At 34.2% G+C, this 19,539-nt stretch overlaps 1 protein-coding gene across 6 annotated transcripts in view; it reads right to left on the reverse strand.

The window, feature by feature from the left end:
• LOC121415537 (protein unc-13 homolog B-like) overlaps positions 1 to 19,539 on the reverse strand; it is a 60,035-nt gene that overhangs the window by 5,037 nt on the left and 35,459 nt on the right. For 5 of the 6 annotated variants that reach the window (XM_041608773.1, XM_041608770.1, XM_041608769.1 and 2 more), the window contains 20 exons: positions 17,962 to 18,252; positions 17,555 to 17,682; positions 16,452 to 16,570; positions 15,407 to 15,567; positions 14,487 to 14,637; positions 13,496 to 13,564; positions 13,049 to 13,138; positions 12,537 to 12,802; positions 12,024 to 12,109; positions 10,309 to 10,435; positions 8,914 to 9,154; positions 7,606 to 7,683; positions 6,825 to 7,000; positions 5,998 to 6,144; positions 5,252 to 5,375; positions 4,564 to 4,629; positions 4,011 to 4,088; positions 1,784 to 1,952; positions 1,128 to 1,223; positions 457 to 616 (listed from right to left, as the gene is read on the reverse strand). In XM_041608773.1, the coding sequence (XP_041464707.1) occupies positions 457 to 616; positions 1,128 to 1,223; positions 1,784 to 1,952; positions 4,011 to 4,088; positions 4,564 to 4,629; positions 5,252 to 5,375; positions 5,998 to 6,144; positions 6,825 to 7,000; positions 7,606 to 7,683; positions 8,914 to 9,154; positions 10,309 to 10,435; positions 12,024 to 12,109; positions 12,537 to 12,802; positions 13,049 to 13,138; positions 13,496 to 13,564; positions 14,487 to 14,637; positions 15,407 to 15,567; positions 16,452 to 16,570; positions 17,555 to 17,682; positions 17,962 to 18,252 (2,823 nt within the window). The remainder of the gene's footprint in view (positions 1 to 456; positions 617 to 1,127; positions 1,224 to 1,783; positions 1,953 to 4,010; positions 4,089 to 4,563; positions 4,630 to 5,251; positions 5,376 to 5,997; positions 6,145 to 6,824; positions 7,001 to 7,605; positions 7,684 to 8,913; positions 9,155 to 10,308; positions 10,436 to 12,023; positions 12,110 to 12,536; positions 12,803 to 13,048; positions 13,139 to 13,495; positions 13,565 to 14,486; positions 14,638 to 15,406; positions 15,568 to 16,451; positions 16,571 to 17,554; positions 17,683 to 17,961; positions 18,253 to 19,539) is intronic. The other variant, XM_041608768.1, reaches the window with a different exon arrangement.

Below are 19,539 nucleotides of genomic sequence, written 5' to 3' on the forward strand. Positions count from 1 at the left end.
ACGCAAGCTGTTGTCAAGTTCCAAATACCAAACAGATGTGAAGCAGCTGTTGTGACAGGGAGGTGCAAGGTGAAGATCTAATTTATACACATCAAAGCACAGATTTCCAATCCCTTTAACAAACATTTTCATCTTTATTTTATACATCCACCCACCCACCGAGCACTAGATTCTTTTATTAGTCAAATTGGATAAGGAAAAATTTCAGCTTTAGGTGCAAACTAATCTCCATTGGCAAGACATTAAACTACATTTGTCCCATTCCACTAAGGTGAAGCAAATGAGTACCTGGCAGGAATTAATTCCTCGAAATGCCAGGATAATGATAAGCCAGGATAATGATATCCAAAGTTCTTTGGATGTGCATAGAGACATAATATACAAAACGCAGACTATAATCATTTTAAACTAATATTACTTAATACTAGAAGTTAGATCAGAGAGGGTATAACTTACAACTGGAAGGTCTCGTTGTATTTGGGAGCCCAGTTATTGGCCTTGGACTTGGTGGAATGTTTGCGTCTTTTGTCGCTCAGATGAGGACCTATCATGTAGACTTCTACAAATGGTCGGAACATACTTGTCGTGTTCCATCTCAGCCCGTTGCAGGCAACCACTGCAATAAAAACACATAAGTAGAAACAGATTGTATACAATTAAAAAATAACCCCAGTGTGAAGTAAGCAGGCCATATCATAAACAGTTGTGACCAAGTACTAATTTTCAAGCGACGATTCTGATCGGCTGGAAGAGGGTTTATAAAACAATATGCACCAATGGCATTGACTGGTAATTGCCCTTTTCAATCAATTGCAAACCTTTGTGTTGACAGGCATAGATTGATTCTTCCAAGCCAATGTGGGGATAATTAACTTTGTAGACTTTTACTTTTTTCTTTGTTAGGTGAGCACCATCGAGGGTCCATCATGGCTACATTTTTTAAACTGTAAAAGAAGGAATCATTCTCGAAAACAAGAATAGCTGTGGAAAGGCTTTATGCATATTTAAATAGCATGGTGAGTTGTTTAATTAGGATAGGCATAAATTTTTGGTTGAATAAAATTAATGTAAAACATATAGCAGAGATGACAGATGAGGGAGAGAAGAGTACATTGACCTGAACTGACCTTTGACATTGACCTTGTGTTCCCCAGTACCAGGATGTGTGAATAGGTCGACTTGAATAGAGAGCTCACCAAAAGACATGGTACCACTTGGTTGATCTGCAATCCAAGAAAAGAAATGGGGATGAAATGTTACAAAAGCACAATATATTACATTTTGTATCAAAATTGTTATTTTCATTACTTCTTTGAACTATCTATTAACTCATTTCAAAGTAGGAGTAATTAATAGTAACTAGTGCGTTGTCATTATATTCATTTATGGTATGTAACTGTAATTCCATTCTCAGCACACTATTTTAAAGTGGATTTATTTTCATCTTTTCTATCTTACTGATTTTTTTCTATGATTTATTTTAATTATTCATCTGTCACTTTATTTATCAGCATATCCTTACTCATTTTCAAATGTCCTTTTCTGATTCCTTACAAAAAATGTTCAATTACTTAGATTAATTAAATGTGTTTCTCAATAATCATTCAGAGGTTATGGGATAATGAAAATCACCATTAAGTTTAGAGAAAAAGTCATATTTGTGTGAAATAAATATTTATATTATATATATTATATTTCATTCGATTCCATTATACAAATCTTATACTGAAAACAACTACATACATCATGAAATTCAAATACAAATCAATTAATAATGGAATACCTTGCTGATTCTGGGTCTGTACAAAAGTCTTGATAAGCATATCGGTGGTTTGAGTGTAGAGAGATAGGGCGTATCGCAAGGACTGAAGCTCCGGGCTCTTCTCTAGAAAGTTGCGTTTAAGACCGTTGCCCGAGCCATGGAAGTATTGCTGTGGATGGGCAAAAGAACCCTGTTGCACACGGGGAAGCAACGTTAAGCGGCTCAGAATGAAATTTCTAATAATTTTTTTGAAACATTCTTTTTCTTTTAATTATGAATTTCAGGAATGCTCTATGGCGAATTTTCCAGAAATATGCAGAAAAGTTTGTAAATTATCAAATGATTTGACAGTTTAAGAGTAGAAATCGTCTGTATTCATGTTCATATGCACAGCATTTACTAAAGTCTACATCCAATATCATTATAAGAAGTAAATATAAAAAAAAATATTGTGATTTTTTTACATGTTACATTATTCTATTTAGCATCCTTTGTTATATATTAAAAATAGGCTAGTTTAAATATAATACCATCAACAAGGTTAAGACCAAGTTACTACTCTGAAACAAATGTGTCACTGACTTTTGATAAGATAGGTTGTGATCGCTAATATGAATCAAATGTGATTTAGTTTTCAATTATCATGAAAATTATTGTGTTAATATCTTTAGAAATTTACTGCAATAAAATTTACACTTTTCACAGAGGCCCTAAATGATTAACTATGCTACGATAGCAATTGGAATTTATTTTAAGACACCCATATATTTTTCCATAAATGTAATATATTCATGATCTTTCATTTCCTTTAACAAAATTAATCTATAATAAGATCATTACTTTTATTTCAACAATAAAATAGCATAAGATTCAATGACATTTCTATTTAAATGACATCAACTAATGATGAAATATTTACTAATGCAACAGCAAAAGCAGGGTACAATTTCACTTCAAATGTTAGTCACTGGTGTGAACCAGACAGGTTGAAATGGAATAAAGCATACTCAACAAAATATCACAACTGCTTCTAATGCAGAACTACAAACATCTTAAAGCTGTGTTAATCATAAACTAGTAAAAGCTGTGCAAAGACCAAAAACACAAAATCTACTCAGCGAACTAAAGGAGCCATTTAACGATGCTGCCACAATGTTTTAATACACAACTGTAAAGAACTAAAATCATTCACACAAAGAACACAACAAAAGAAAATACACCCAACAATACAGAGTAATTTAAAAGACAAGAAGGTTATGTCAGTAAGCAATTCATAAAACAAAATAAATATGCAAAGTTCTAAACTGAGAAAAAATTTCAAGGGTTTCACAGAATAGAAATATTAGAAATATCAAATGCCATATTTTTTCAATGAGAAAATGGGGAAAAAAATCAGTATACTTGAGTCATTTCTGAAATGTGTGATCCTTTTCATAAACTAATTTCAGTAATCTATTGCATAACTACTTTTTAGACTTGAATGTATCCTTGAGAAAAAATATAAATAAGTAAAGAGAGGTATACTAAAAAATTCATAAATATCACTCAAAGATTTGACAATGAAGTCCTTTGATAAAACCAAAACAAGATATTACCTTGAATACTTCAAAACCTTTTTCTCCAATGAATTTTGAATTTATCATTTTCCTTCTTAGTCTTAAATTTCAACATTTTTTAAACAATATTTTCTTGATATTTTCCCATATGAATCGACTTACTTGTTGAGAATCTTAACCATCCATGCTATGTTTATTAAGGGCACGATCAATCAGTGGCTGTTACAACAGTAACAAGCTAACAACAGCCAATAAAATTAAATTTTCTTTGGAAGCTAGCATTGATGCGAAAGACACAACCAATATTTTCAAACGTTTTATGTAACCAAACACTTCAACTAAAAAAGAAAACACAAAAACAACAAGACAAGAACTGATCACACAACATGAGTTTTTTTGTCTTCTATAAAGTGTACCAATCTCAAGTAGTTAGTTATCATTTTGATTTAAAGTATTCTTGGGTGACATCTGCATTTCAATAAAAGCTTCCAACTTTGCTTGATATTTCGTTTTTGGACCAATGGGGATGGTTGATTTCATATATTCTATTTCTCTTTCAAGTAATTGGTACACTTTAAATAGTCACAAAAGGATGGGGTTACAATATAAAACATCCAAACATCAATTTGACCAGCCAAAGCGACGGTGCTACCAACACTGTTTCCATAGCAAGCATCTGGCGTTTGGTATACCTTAATGTGATCCAGAGCAACTTCTAAGACTGCGCATTGTTTGGGGGACAGGTTCTTGTTTTCCTCCTTGTTCACATCCTGAAGCAAAGAATGGGATATTGGTTACTATCTCATGTAAAAATAGTGCACTGATAATATACATTATAAAAGACACAACATCCATTCATATCTACATTAGATAACAAACGTTTGACCTTTTTAAGCATCCTGTCAGGAGTGTAAAATAGAACCTGATAATGACAGATATTTGAAATTAATTTTCATCAGGTTTCATACAAACGGTTCTTTGGAATCTAGAACATCTAAAAAAAAAAAATCTGCAGATCGAATCTATCAATACATGAATGTATATGCCTTAGAATATGAAAGCATAAAGGCCAAAATATGTGTTAAAATATTTTTTATTCATTTTATATACTATTATTATGAAAATATGTATATTTTTCATTTTTTAAGGGCAGTGAATCATTCACCGTAAATCCCCATCAAAATGCAACACTCCAATTCCTAAATTTCTGAGAAGAATATGAGCTAAAATTGAACAATTTCATACCTTGGTTTCCCCATGTCCTTGTAGTTTAGCTAATGCTGGGTTAAGAGTGGCAAGAATAGAACTCATCTGAAAAAGAACATCAGAACATAAATATGAGATTACTACCAATAGCATCTTTATAATGATGTTCAAATTCCCTAGCCATCACTTGGTTTATTCATTCACTAATTTTCATTTCCAGGAAACATAAATAAATTCAAAATATAAATTTTATACAACAGTAATAATGGATAAATCCCCCACTTCATCACAGCCATACCATTACTGTCACCATCAGCACCATCACTAAAGTTATCATCATCATCTACCTCATCATCATCATCACCACCATCATCATCATCATCACCATCACCATCCTCCTCATCATTTTCACCACCATCATCATCATCATCATCATCATCATCCTCCTCCTCATCATCACCACCACCATCACCACCAACATCATCATCATCATCATCTTCCTCCCCCTCCTCATCATCATCAACATCATCAACATCACTATCCTTATCATCACCGTCATAACCTCATCATCACCATCATCAACATAATCATCATCTTCACCACCTTAATCATCCATCATCACCACCATCACTATCACTATTATTATGAGGACCACCATCATCATCACCATCATCACCATCAAAATCATTCCGATCATCAACATCATCAATATCCATTTCCCTCTTACCGAGACATCACTCATGGGTGGTAAGACCACAACCTTCTCCACTGTACTGATGACAATCTTCCACATCTCTTTGAGAAGTCGCTTCCAGACAGTCTTCTCACAGTTTTGAGCTAACACCGACAAACTAATAAAAAAAATCAGGGGAATTCAACATTGTTTTATTTAATCCATAGAGGTATAAACCATTTTCAGTGATACTCATGTAGTTTCCCTTATACTTAAATGCTAGCATTTAAAAAAAATCATCTAGTAACTGTTATTGATATCATATTCTAATCTAATTACAATCTTGTGAAAAAAAGTACTTCCAGTGGCTTTAGTAATGCTGTAACATCATTTGTAGAACATTTCTAAAGAACTTACCTGTACTGTGTGATTTCTTTCATGTGATACTAATATACTGAGCTAAATTTTTGTATATTGTACTAAATACCATACTACACCAGATTCAATGCCTGATATAATATGTCACACATGATCACAGCAATGGTACGTAACTTATAATTTTTTTTGAGAGGGCATGCTTCTTTGAAAGCTAAACTCCCATATATATTCCTTCTGTATGCAATTCAGTACAAAATAGACTTGCTTTCTCATAGATTTAAAATAAAACAATATATTGTGGCAGCGGTGGGATTTATTCTTTTTCTTTGGGGCATTACTATTCATTACATTATATTTATTCCTTGATATTCATTACACCTTTACCATCAATGAAAATAATGATTTTAGTGTTTTGTTCTTACTTTCCATCTAGAATTTCCATGAGTGGTCTAAGTACTGTGACAGCATCAGATTCATTGTTGCTCCTTTGGTTGGGTTGTCCTTGTCCTCTGATCTCACCTAAATGGGCACTTAGTTGCTCTATGCTCTCATGAAGACGTGGTACAAAGCTAGAGAGGAATATGAAGGATATGATAATGATCAGAGCTGCCAACCTTAATTATGAAAAAAAATCATATTCTTTATTTATTTTATCCCATTGTCAAGCCTAGAATCTTATTTCCTTTAAACTTTTGAAAAACATACCCAAAATCGTCATTTTTTCAAGTTTCAAAAATCCTATTTCTAGGGGAAAAATGTTTAGTGTCACTTTCCTGGTAAAAATCTTACTAAATAGGATAAAATCTTAATTGGCAGCTCTGTAATATACTAAAGATTTTTTTTATTTCTTTGAAAAAGAAATGATGAAAATAAGGTAATAAAGAAATTATGAAAATAAGGTAATAAATATAGAATTGGTGAAGACTTGAAACGAGTGTAACAATAAAGGAAGCTTTGATTGTAAAATAAGCCATTCTAAGGGACGGCTCTAAAGCATGTTTATGTTCATTGAGTTTCAATTTATAGAAACCATATACAAACTCAAGTAAAGCCGCAATTACTAATTGACTTAGTGGAGAGCAATAAAGGATCAAGAATTGACTTTTCTTACTCCTTAACATCATTCTCCCCCTGCCTACTGAAACTGGTCGTTCCCTGTACAAAGCCTAAGGGGATTACAGATTTCAGTAGTCAAATTCCAACAGAGAAGAATCCAGAAACCATCAAAGAAGATGAGTGTTGGTCTTACCTCTTGGCAAAGACTTTGCTGAGTTGGTCTAAGACTTCATTGAGACTGCCCTGAAGTTTCTTCAACGTATCTGCAGCCTCTGCATCTAGCTTCTCTCCTCCCATTGACTCGAAGACCTTCTCTAGATATACCCTCAGTTGCTGTATGTTGTTCATCAGGATACAGGCTTGGAGGGACTGCAGGAGATTGATATCATTATTTGTTTGGTGTCACATGTGCCTCGGAGGCAAAAAGTGTACTGGATATTTTTTGCATAACAATGTGAAAACCAAAGCTTACTGTAACACCACTAACATCCCAAATTCAAACCTATGCACTATTTGCTTTATAAAACGGCTTGGTAACAAGAATTTATTTGAAAAATTTGCTAAAATCCCTTCAAATGTTCTTGCATCGCACAAACTTAGGGTCCTATCTGCTGTAGTGTATCCAGTATGATGCATGTTCCTGTAAACACATCAAAATCCAAGGTTGCAAAGCAAGCCTTCTGTTTGAAAGAATGCATATTTTATATCATTTAAGGTTTGGGCGCAAAATGAAAAGTGATTTCACAACTTGAAAGTTGCATAGGATTAAAATATGTACACTAGGCTTCAACACATTTTATATTAGTTTCTAGTAATCATACTTCAGTCAGAATATGAGCTTCAAATGATTATTTCATCAGTGAATGCCTACAGAGATCTTGTAAAACATAGGCAATGCACATAATATACATGTAAGCCCATCTTCGACTTCATCAATGAAGCATACAGGGTATACCCTCTGAAAAAGTACTTACTATTTCGTCTTTGTTGCAGTAGCGAGCAAACTTCTCAGTTACAATATCTGCATAGGCAAGTAAGACCCTGTTGACAGTCTGTAAAGATATCACAAAAAACCTTTCATCAATCCATACAAATTCAAGCTGTATAAGATTAGATGGTGCAATGGTGCCAACTGGATATTTGTGCCGTTATAATTCCGGTACTAAATGACATAAATTGAAACCATCATCAGCAACAAATACTAGGCTTTTGTCACAAATTTAAGTCCAAACAAATAAATTAGCATTATTTCAGTGGCTTATACCGATTTTTGTAACATGCAACAGATAACAGTATTATGAAGCATGGCCCTGCAAAAGAAATATCAATGTGTTTTTTCTTACAGCATGTGTATAGCTTTTGTAAAGGGTCAATAATGTGATTGATAATCGAATATCATCTAATATGACAGTCTTACTGAAGCGTAGAGACCGATATTTTTCCAACTGCACTTCTCTGAGAAAATTTCAAATATTCAAATCTTGGATATATAGCGCCCTCTCTCGGCGATGCTTGTTTTAAATTTAAAAAAATGGGCATTCAAGCACTTATCTTATAAATTCAGTGATTAGATATCCAAAAGTTACAGACAAAGAACATATCTTGAAAGTTTCAGCCCATTCCATGATTTGGAATAGGATTTAATTGAAAGACAAAAACACACAGATATTTTAATTTGATCGGGTGACCCGATCAAGTTAAATTTCCATGTAAAATCGCAAAATTTATCCTGTAAAACACATTTTCATTTCATATCCTCCACATCATAACTGTTATAGGGCATATCCATTCATATTAGCTAGCAATGAATTGGAATAGTGATAGGTGCATTTTGGTGGATTTACCAAAACTATACACAAGCTTTAAGTTGATATGAAACAATTACAAATTATTGAAATAAAGGATTCATGAGAACAAAAAGAAAGAAGTTTATCACACTATTATCATGCTTTAATTATGGATAGATAACACTTAAATGAATATAAAGAAATTTCAGATTGAACTTGATCGAATGAATGGAAGAATGGAGGAATAACACACACAATACATGCATAATATGCAAATAAATAAAGAAAAGAAAGAATAAATAAATTAATTGGGTAATGAACATATAAAACATACTTTAACAATCTATCAAATCCCCTCCCCCAAAAAACAACAACTAATATATATTTAAAGGATTAAATAAACAAGAGGAACCTGTGTATAAAGTAAAGATGACAAAAACTGGTTAAACCCACATAATTTTACAAATAATGTTGATTGATATCAGGGCAACTTACATTGGCAAACTTCCTCATGTATCTATTGACAATCTCTGGGTCAGGGCACTCTAGACGACGAATAATGTCAAAACTTTGGTTGATCTGAGTGAACACATCAACAACAGAGCACGAGAATCGAGCATGCTCTGAGCTCTTCTGAAAGTTCTCCTTGGCGTCTCTCTCGAGGGCGCCATGCAGGAACTCCATGGAAAGTTCTTCATTCTCACGCAGCCACTGCATGACAAAAGGCTCAAACCAGCTATGAAATATAAAGTAATTAACAAAAATTAGTTTTAATATCCATTGAAAATGTGACACAAACCATATACAACATTTCACACTGCGTAACTTTTGAATGAGTTAATACAAATAAATTCATATTCATGACGCAGCTTACTGTTGTTGTAAATACTGGATCTGGAGATAAACCAGTTTTTTGATACAGTTAAAATTATCTTTATTTATTGAATATTGAATAACTCGATAGTAACGCATGATTGTAAGTCTTATTCTCTAACAACCTCATAATGAAGTAGAAAATTCAATCTGTTTTCTCCTTTCAAAAGTAAATGTGTAACTTGTTAACTCTAGTCTGTAATGCTCAAGCTCTATCTCAATAATCCAACCTATAGATACAATCTCAAATCTCTTAATCGATGGGACTCCTTAAAAACTATCCTTGTTATAATAGTTGCCTACAGCTGTAGGTTATCTCGTACGTCATAACTTTTAATATGGGGGAGTGGACCATTTTGTAGGAAAAAAAAATGCTGGAAGAAACCTATAAAGTGACTACATCAGAGCTATAGTTAGAAGATGAGTAATGCTTTTATGAAGAAAAGTAAAGTTGGTTTACAATTTGCTGTTATAGTTCCAGTAAAATCATCAATCAAACCATGATGACTTATTGAAAATGTGAGATTGATCATATCACCACATAAAATTGTTATTCCTTTAAACAAAATTATTTGCATAACCAGTAAAACAAATAAATGGCATATCTTCTTTATGCCTACAGTCTAATGAGCAATGATACTCCAACCAAATGTTTCTGAAAACAAATAAAAATGATCACAGCAAAAAAAAATGTTTTTCCAATGTATTTTTATTCCACAAATCTATATCGGGATGAATGGCAAATCACACTATTTTACACTTTTAAGTTAGATAGCTATAGAAATAACCAAAATTACAGCCACGTTTATGAATTTTTATTGGACAAAAAAAAGTTCTGTCCTTAAATATAGTAACATCACCGGTTGATAATACTCTTTATTTGGGGGTTAAGTGTTTCCTAGTGAGATTGCGAAGTTGTTAGGTAAAGAGACTCTCAGCTGTGAATGCTAAACCCAACTTCTAAACCTACACCTGAGATATTTCAAAAGTAAAAATAAAATGTTTTTCACAACTGACCTTGCATATTCTGGGGTTCTATTCTCATATTCAGTGACTCCTTCCACATACTTATTGAACATCCACTTGACCTTGAAATGAAGGTTCATGTATTCTGCACTGGTACATAACCTCTGTTGGTCATGTTCTGCAATAAAGGTCAAAGGGCACAAAATATGTTTAAGATAGTAAGTATAGTACTGTTAATTTTCATATAAGAAAAAAAGGTCTTAATACAACAGGAGAAGATTCACTGGTTGAAAATAAGAAGTTGAGAGTGAGATGAGGGGATGAATACATTTGGAATTAAAGAGATTCACTCACTTTGGCAGACGGGTAGCATTCAGAAACCAGTTTATGTCTATACATGAATACACACACATCAAGCATGTACATGTAGGTTTAGGTCAAACTTTTCACATACTTTTTTTCGTATTTTCAATATAAGCACATTCATAGAGAATATTGATTTTTTTACTGCAATATTCTTCTTGAGTGATACCTTATAGAATACTCTACGTATATGTTCATATTCTACTTCTTTACTTTCCTAATACTAATAACTAATAATAAAAAACATAAGAAGAGTGTTTGGTATCTAATTGCAACAAACTAGTTCTACTTCCTTATATTCTAAAAAAAAAATCATAAAGTACTATTCAATTTAATGATCACAACATGACAACCCTCTGCTGATGACAAAGATATTTCTTGGCAAAGAGACAATTCAAATTTAATAAAAGCTATTGTTTCATTCCATGTACAAACATAATCCCTTTTACATGCTATATGATTCAACCATGTTCTTTCAAAATGATTCAATTAATCTTGGTCAACATTAACTTTTTGAAGCCTTTCACTTTTAATATAATCATTTTAATTTATCTGAATCATTGAGATATTATGTGAAGGTTTGCAATAATCGTATTGCAACCACACTTGTGCACGGACTCACGCATGTGCACCCATGCATATACACATTGTTATATAAGAGAGACGATACAGATTGCTAAACAATAATTGCTACACAGTAGATTCCTAGTGGTAGTGGAAATGGACAATAGGATTAGCTATGCAGCTATGTTTAAATTATTAATTTCACTGAAATAATTGAAGAAATTGGCAGAATGTTTTTTTTGGTAGACAATACTAGAAGCTTCCAGAATAGTGGAAATTTATATACATAAGCTGGCGGTTTCTTTAAGGACATCATCATATCAGATCAGACTTTATGTCAGAGCATAGTTTATTTCCAACTGGAATAAAAAAAAATTCTTCAGTGGAATTATTTGCACGGCATCAATGAACTGTTTGCAGTTAGTTTGAGAGAGGAATTCCCAGTTCTCATTGAGATCATCAAGCTGTTTTAATGAATGCTTTTCAACCCATGGATTGCTGAAATTAACTGTTAATCATCATCAACATCATCTTCACGGTCATTTCAACTCGTTACAGTGACTCTTGTTATTCATCATGCCTCAACATCGGTTTCATCATCACCATCATTGTGAACTTTAATTTCAGGAATCTTCACCAACTAACTTGGATTATATCTGGATTCAATACAGGACCATCACAACTTTGGATTACAATCAGAACTGACACTTCAAGAGATGTAAGATCAATATCATTTTTGTTTTGTTTATGAATGATCTTTTTCCTGTAATAAAAGAAAAGGAAATCAAATTCAAATACAAATTTTCATTGTTATTTGTTGCAGTATCGTAACAACATACCTTCAAGAGCAGACTTCATATCTTTGGCAAAGCCACACCACATCATGGTGGCAGAGAGTACGCCTACATTCAGCTCATTTGGGAACCTAATGAAAAACAGAGAGACAATGTTTATCAAACCAAAGACACACAAGAACAGGATGCAACCTTAAGCTTCCTTGATTTTAAAAGAATCCCCGTGAAACACTACAAAAACAAATATCAAGTACGTACATGTGTCACCCAAAGTTGGAACACAGGCTACCTGTTTCTGTTTTGTTCAGGGGGTTTGAAAAACTACATTTCTTGTAAAACTATATAGAGGTAAAATGTATAGATTGTATGTACAATACTTAAATGAAATACAAAATGAATTAATACAGGAAGTTTAAATCATGGCCAGATTAGAACATGTCCTTCAATAGGTTAATTATAACTCTGACCACAAGTAGATGACTGCTAGCCCATAAATCCAGGGAGTTATTCTGCATGTATCTTGTAAATTTCATTTGATATAGTAGATGAATATCATACTGGTTAAGCACTGATGTGTAGGTAGTCTTATCTTCTTCAATGACAGACACGATGAGTGAAATCATCTTGGTCCAGAAGTCAAGGCTTCGTGGCACGGTGGGGTCATCTGCTGGGTCGGGCTGTTTGATAGGTTGATCCGGTTGGAACTCTCGTTGGTACAGCTCAAAACAGTTATCCCTGATGTAGTCATAGGTGGATTGTAGACAGGCCTTGACACACCCAAGGACTACTGACGCAGCTCTAGGCGGACTAGCTTGCTCTTGCACCTGAAGGTGATGAAATAAAATCATTCGATGATACATGTATGTATGATACATGCTATGTACTATATATGATACAATTCAAAAGAATGCAGGAAGAATAAGGGAAAGAGGGAGAGGAAGAAGGAGGAGGAGAAGGAGAAGAAGAAGAAGAAGAGGAGGAAGAAGAAGAGGAGGAAGAAAAAGAAGTAGAGGAAGAAGAAGAGAGATGAGGAAGAGGGGAAGAAAAAAAAAACTAATGTTGCATAATACCTTCATCCTGAAGAATGTAATACTGGTTAAGAGGTCCACCATAGACTTGAGATCATCTAGTCTGTGTCGGGTGTCAGCAGGGAAGTTATTCTAATTGAGACACAGAGACAAAGTAATAAGGAGGGTCTGTGAACCTTGTTAAAAAACAACTACATGTATGATACATGGTTGTTATAAATGATACATTGTACTGAAACTCAAAAACAATTTTCCCACATTCAAAATTGATGAATATGGTCATGAACTGATAATGAAACAGTGAAACAACATTAGTATCTGCATGAAATGGGTAAAACAATTCACAACTGTTTGAAAAATTCAAAATATTTTCTTTCAAATTTCAAATATTCCATATAGAATTTCATTCAAATTCTGATTTAAATAATCAACATAAGTTTTTACAGAATAGAATATTTTCCTCTTTATTGAAATATCACACATACTTACTCTGTAGGAATTGAGATCTATCCGGACCGAATTGTGAAGTTGATCGAGAAGGCGTACAAACTTCTCTTTCTGCAAGAAAAAAAATCAAAGAATCATCAGGTATTAGAGAACATTAACCAGCCAAAAATAAACCAGGCAGGCAACACAAATAAAAAATTTGTTCCCTTTTTTCATTATTTTAGTGTTTTTGACACCCTTATTACGTTGCGTATGTAACATGCCGTATCTTGAAAAGACATCCTTTTACATGAACATGTTTTTGGGCTCGCACATGGTATCCACTCTTCAATGTATATGCCCCCCAAGGCTTCATGGCATTAAAACCGTTTACTTGTAAGGTTTCATAATTCTAAATGCTTTGACAAACATCTGTGACCTTAAAGATAAATTCCAGTATTGGTAACGATCTCAAAATTACTTTTTACAGAATCTTATATAATGACCACCCAAGTGTCTGTTTGTATGAATAAAAAATATGTGCCAAAGGATTTTGGAAGAAATTGTGTAATTGCTGAGAAATAAGCAAAATAAGCGCGGATTCGGTCACTTTCGTTCGGTCTTTATTCCAGCAATAATAATACACTGTCCCACGTGTGCCTTTCTGTGTTGGTTATCTTCAGTGTGAACATTTTTCAGCGTAGATTTCAAGATTTCACAAAGTTCAGTTTATGTAACTGTACCAGATCTAGATCCTCGATGATATACTGACAATTAAGCCTGGTTTACAGACTTTCTCATGAAATCAGTGCTTACTGCAACTACTGGCATTTCTCTTTAACCTGTACCATTTAACAGAAAACAGACTTAGTAGATTAATCATCTCAAGCCTCGGGATTTGACAGGCTTAGCACAAGGCCACTTTTCAACAGGGCACAAATAGGGGAAAGAAATAAAAAAGGTGCAAAAAAATCTTCTAGGCCAATCAACAGGCCACTATAGGCCACTGTTTTGATGGTCTAGAATTAATTTCAATCTTGCTGTTTGAACTCACCCCAAAGTTGGAGGCTGCAAATCTGTCACTGGCAGAGACAGCTGAGGATGCTGTGGTATGAGCGTAAAAGGCATTGATATTGGCTAGTAATGTACTCATAACGGCTGGTACGCCTGAGCACATGTACTTGGATGAAAGACAGGAAAAGTGTCTGGAAGAAAGATAAAGAAAGTACCATCAATGAATGCACATCCATTTTTTTAATAGAAATATAGATTTGCAGAAGCAAAACAAATGAATAAATGAATCTTATTTCATTATCCCATAAAAACATCACAATATAAAGGAAAACAAAGTTCATCACCATACAACAATGCAATAAAACATACATTTTCACACACATAAATGAATTACTATACAAAATTCAAATATTTCAAGCTGAATTGCATCCTCTGTTACCTTTTCGCAAAAACTGTCTTTACACTAGAAATACTTGCTCGATGAGAAGAACAAATTTCACACCATTGTTTTTCAACATTTCCTGACATACATTTGTATATTGTTCTATATTTGGATGCGAGAAATCAACTGTGCTAGTTTAATATTACAATATCTTAGCAAAAAAAAATGATTATCAGAAAATAATTCTTATAAGACATGAATTATCTGATATTCCAGCAGAAAAACAAACTTATTTCATTTCCTCCATTAAATACAACAGATCTTAATGAGGCAGTTAACATTAAAGGATCACAATCGATTTGAAAGCATTTCACCAGCCCCCCCCCAAAAAAAAAATTGTTTTCAGGCTAACTTTCACAATCAACTGCCTCAACTGAACATAGGATAGTATTCTTTCACATTGCAGTGAAAAAGGGATTTTTCCAGGGCTCTCATTTCATTTTCAAGCGCTCTTTTGAGCATTTCGGGGGCAAAATTGCCCCAAGCCCCCGTGTAATGTTTCCCCGCTTTTCACTTACGTCATTGCTTGGTAGATGGACTCGATGCCGTATCTCATGGCAAACTCATCCACCACTTCCTGGGCGGTCTCGTCAAAGTAAATCTTCCAGGCATCATCACCCTTGGCCGATGGCAGCTTCACCTGGCCCCCTTCTTTCATACTCAAGAAGTGGAAGAGATTCTAAAAAGAGAACAAATACAGTACCATTCTTAATACACCTATGAACTCAGTATACTTCCAATTCATTGTTTTTCACAGGCTGTCTCAATAATGTGGATTTGTGGGGCATAGTCACCCTTGATACATGGCATGTCATATGATATATAACTTCTTAATGCCTCTCAGGTACAGGGAAAACACATGGTTACTGACAAAGATTTATGCAGGATGTCAAGATGATTTAGTTCTTAGGTAAATTTGCTTAAAAATACAAACACTTTTTTCTGTGGTGGCATAGGTAAGATGGTCATACTGGAACCCGTCCTATAAGAAATCTCATCTTGTTGAAAACTTGCATTCCAACATTTCACCTCATCCACCACTGAACATCTAATAACATTGAGGTTCCTTAAGGTATCTTCCTATAATTTTTTTATTACAAATAGGCTAATGATTATATGGTTGTCAACCTCAGTCGGAACTTGCCCCCTCTAATAGTTCACCGATGCCTGTAGATGACCTTTGACCTATATATGAACTTCATTTCTACCAGAGCCTAATAGGACCAAAGAAACATATCAATCTGTAAAGTTTATTTTGATTGTACAAACAACTGGCAGGATAACACTGGAATGGATTCCTGATTGCCCATACCAATTAGGGCTTCAAAAAAATTAAGAATGATGAAGAGCACTCTAAGCTTTATCATAGAAATGGGTGTATTTCAAGCATACAATAGTTTCTATAACAGGGTAATGGTGGCAGCAGTGGGATAATACCTTGAAATATACACCTTGTAATATACAACTTGTAATATACACCTTGAAATAACACCTTAAAATATACACCTTGTAATATACACATTATAATATACACACAGAGATTCAAGGCAGGCTCAACCATACCTCATGAAGACAAGTGTATTGTACATGGTATGGAGCCACTGCTTTCTCCTCTCCTTTGATTTCAACTGATATATGTAACCTGATGGCGCCTGAAACTGCTGATTTGTCCGTTCTTTTCTCTGAAAAGCAAAGCCAATGATGAACCATTCATTAGAGAAGCCATACATGATGATTTCAACATTGCTTAAATCACATATCTCTCTGGCAACTTGTATACATACATACGCTATTTGTATACATTCAATGACTAAGTGTATGAACAAAATGTGATATCATAATGAAACAAAACATTCTATGATAGAAGAAATTTAATATTGATAAAGATTTCATATTGATAAACATTAGATGAAATATCTTTAAAAGAAATTTAATTCACTATCACACATACCTATTTTTTTCATTCCTTTCATTATATACCCATCTTATTTGGTATTTCAGCGCATGTACATAATTGTATATGACGTCATATGTATATGACGTCAATGAAATTCAACCATGATTATTTCACCTTGCATTAAATATCATTCATATTTATTTTGTTGGTTTTGAATGCAAAAATCTTTCTGACCTATTGAAAGGTCTTGAATCTGTACAAAATTACCTACACGTTACGAGACATCTATCGCACAACTTTAAATGTCTTCACTTCAACTCTCATCTTATAGATGTCAATTTATATCTTTTTATAACAAGAGTGTCACAGGGGCAAGCACATAATAAGCCCACCTGTAACACAGAAAATGGAGCTATTGTTCAAGCAAGAGAGGTGGAAACGCTTTACGGCATTTTCAATCGTCATTATGAAAAATGAATGTATAAACAACAAAAGCTTAATCAAGGGTAAGATGAAAACAAATCACTGTTACCTTTACCTTTGACCTTTTGACATCAAAATAAATAGGCTTCCTGGGATCCATGCTAGTCGGGATGCTAGTATCATACACTCCCAATTATATGAGCCTAGGTAAAGTTAAACTGAACTGAAGTTTTCACTTTTACAAAGAAAAGTTAACGGACGGACGGACAGACAGACACCGAGCGTGATACCATAATACGTCCCGTCCAGTAGCCGGGCGAACGTATAAAAACCAGCACCAACTTACCGAGATTATACCAGACGTCCATCTCACCGCTCAACGTCCTCACTTCAATTATTGTTTGACCAAGAAAGTCATCAGATTCTCTGGTCAACTTTTGCATGAGCTTAGACTTCAAGTCATCATCTTCATCCCTAAGAATTTAAAATGGGAAGGACATGGATCGTTTGGAAGATGTTGAAATAAGGAATTAAAAGGTGAGAAAGCAAGCATGTTTATTATTTACATTTTTCAATTTTTTCCTGACTCTAATTAAAAAACATAGAGCTCATTAAAGAAACATAACGGATGGCATATGATATCACCTGCAATATCTCAATCAGCTAATCATTGAATAACTACAAATGTCATACACCGACAAGTAATTCGTAACATAGTGCCTTTTGAAAGATTTCACAAACTACAATACTCACCATACTCTGACTTTGATCCTATCGGACGAGTTGTGGCACTCAAAGAAAAATTTCTCGTTCCACTCGGGGTTGAGATTCTGCTGAACGGTGCGCGTCCGTTTCTTGACCTTGCCCACCTGAACAGTGACGTAGGGGTCGCTCGTCCCAGTCTTATCCTTGGCAATGAGACCCTGAGCGCTGACCACAGTGATGGCAAGTTTGGCTGACCATTTGGACGTGCCGTCCAGCACCGACTGCTTGACCGCCTTCATGTGCCCTGAGTGGGCCTGTGACGGAGTGTTAAAAACCTCCCTGGATGCCATAAGCAACAAAGAATGATCACACAGCAAACTTTTTAAAATGCTCAACTGAATGAAACACGATATGAAATATTCATTAGTGTTATGTCAGGCAATGAGAGGACAGATGACAGTACTGAAGTCCTGTCTCTTCACTTGAAAAATCAGAAGTGGAAGAGAATAACTCTGAGAAAGAGTAAAGGGCAACTTCACTCTGAGAATCCAACCAATCAGAGATAGCTATTCTCAAAATTCCTCCAAGCAAACTAATTGAGAAGTCTTACAAGAATGAAACCATTTTTTTAGAAACGGGGATTTTGATGCTAATTAAGATTTTATAAAGACTGAATTAGATTTGGGTGTGACTGGATACTTGCCCTGATAAGGTAAACAAGTGGAATGCCTCTGGCGGTCTCAACTGCATCACGCGATTCAATATAGCAGCAAAGCTGACTTTGAAAACTACTATAACTCGCAAAAGATGTTCAGTGATACTTGGTTACTCTTATTTCCACGTCTTATGAACTAGACCAATACACTTACAGAAATATGATGGTAATTCAACAAATACCCCCAAACGTGGCCAAAGTTCATTGACCTCACATGACCTTTGACCTTGATCATGTGACCTGAAACTTGCACAAGATGTTCAGTGATACTTGATTACTATTATGTCCAAGTTTCATGAATCAGATCCATAAACTTTCAGAGTTATGATGGTAATTCAACAGATACCCCAAATCGGCCAAAGGTCATTGACCCTAAATGACCTTTGACCTTAATCATGTGACATGAAACTCATGCAAGATGTTCAGTGATACTTGATTAACCTTATGGCCAAGTTTCATGAACTAGGTCCATATACTTTCTAAGTTATGCTGTCATTTCAAAAACTTAACCTTCGGTTAAGATTTGGTGTTGACGCCGCTGCCGCCGTAGGAAAAGCGGCGCCTATAGTCTCATTCTGCTATGCAGGTGAGACAAAAAGTTAAAAAGATATATTCAAATCAATCATTTTAGCGAAGGTCCATGCGCTCTTCATTATTAATGTCTACTTTTACTCATAACTTTTTTCTAGTTGTGCACAAATCATTTTACACAAACTTTTGAAAATTTGATCACTTTTAATAATTATATTGTAATTCGATTCGAGAGACCTAAACCAATTTATAAATGTTGTTAAAAGCTTTAGGATAATGCCAATATATAATTTTATATGAATATTTCAAAGCATGAACTTTTTGTTGATACGCACTGTATAAATATATAGGAATAGGGGAGGGGTGTGATTATGAGGATT

The sequence above is a fragment of the Lytechinus variegatus genome, chromosome 5 (assembly GCF_018143015.1).
Source record: "Lytechinus variegatus isolate NC3 chromosome 5, Lvar_3.0, whole genome shotgun sequence".
Taxonomy (NCBI): Eukaryota; Metazoa; Echinodermata; class Echinoidea; order Temnopleuroida; family Toxopneustidae; genus Lytechinus; species Lytechinus variegatus.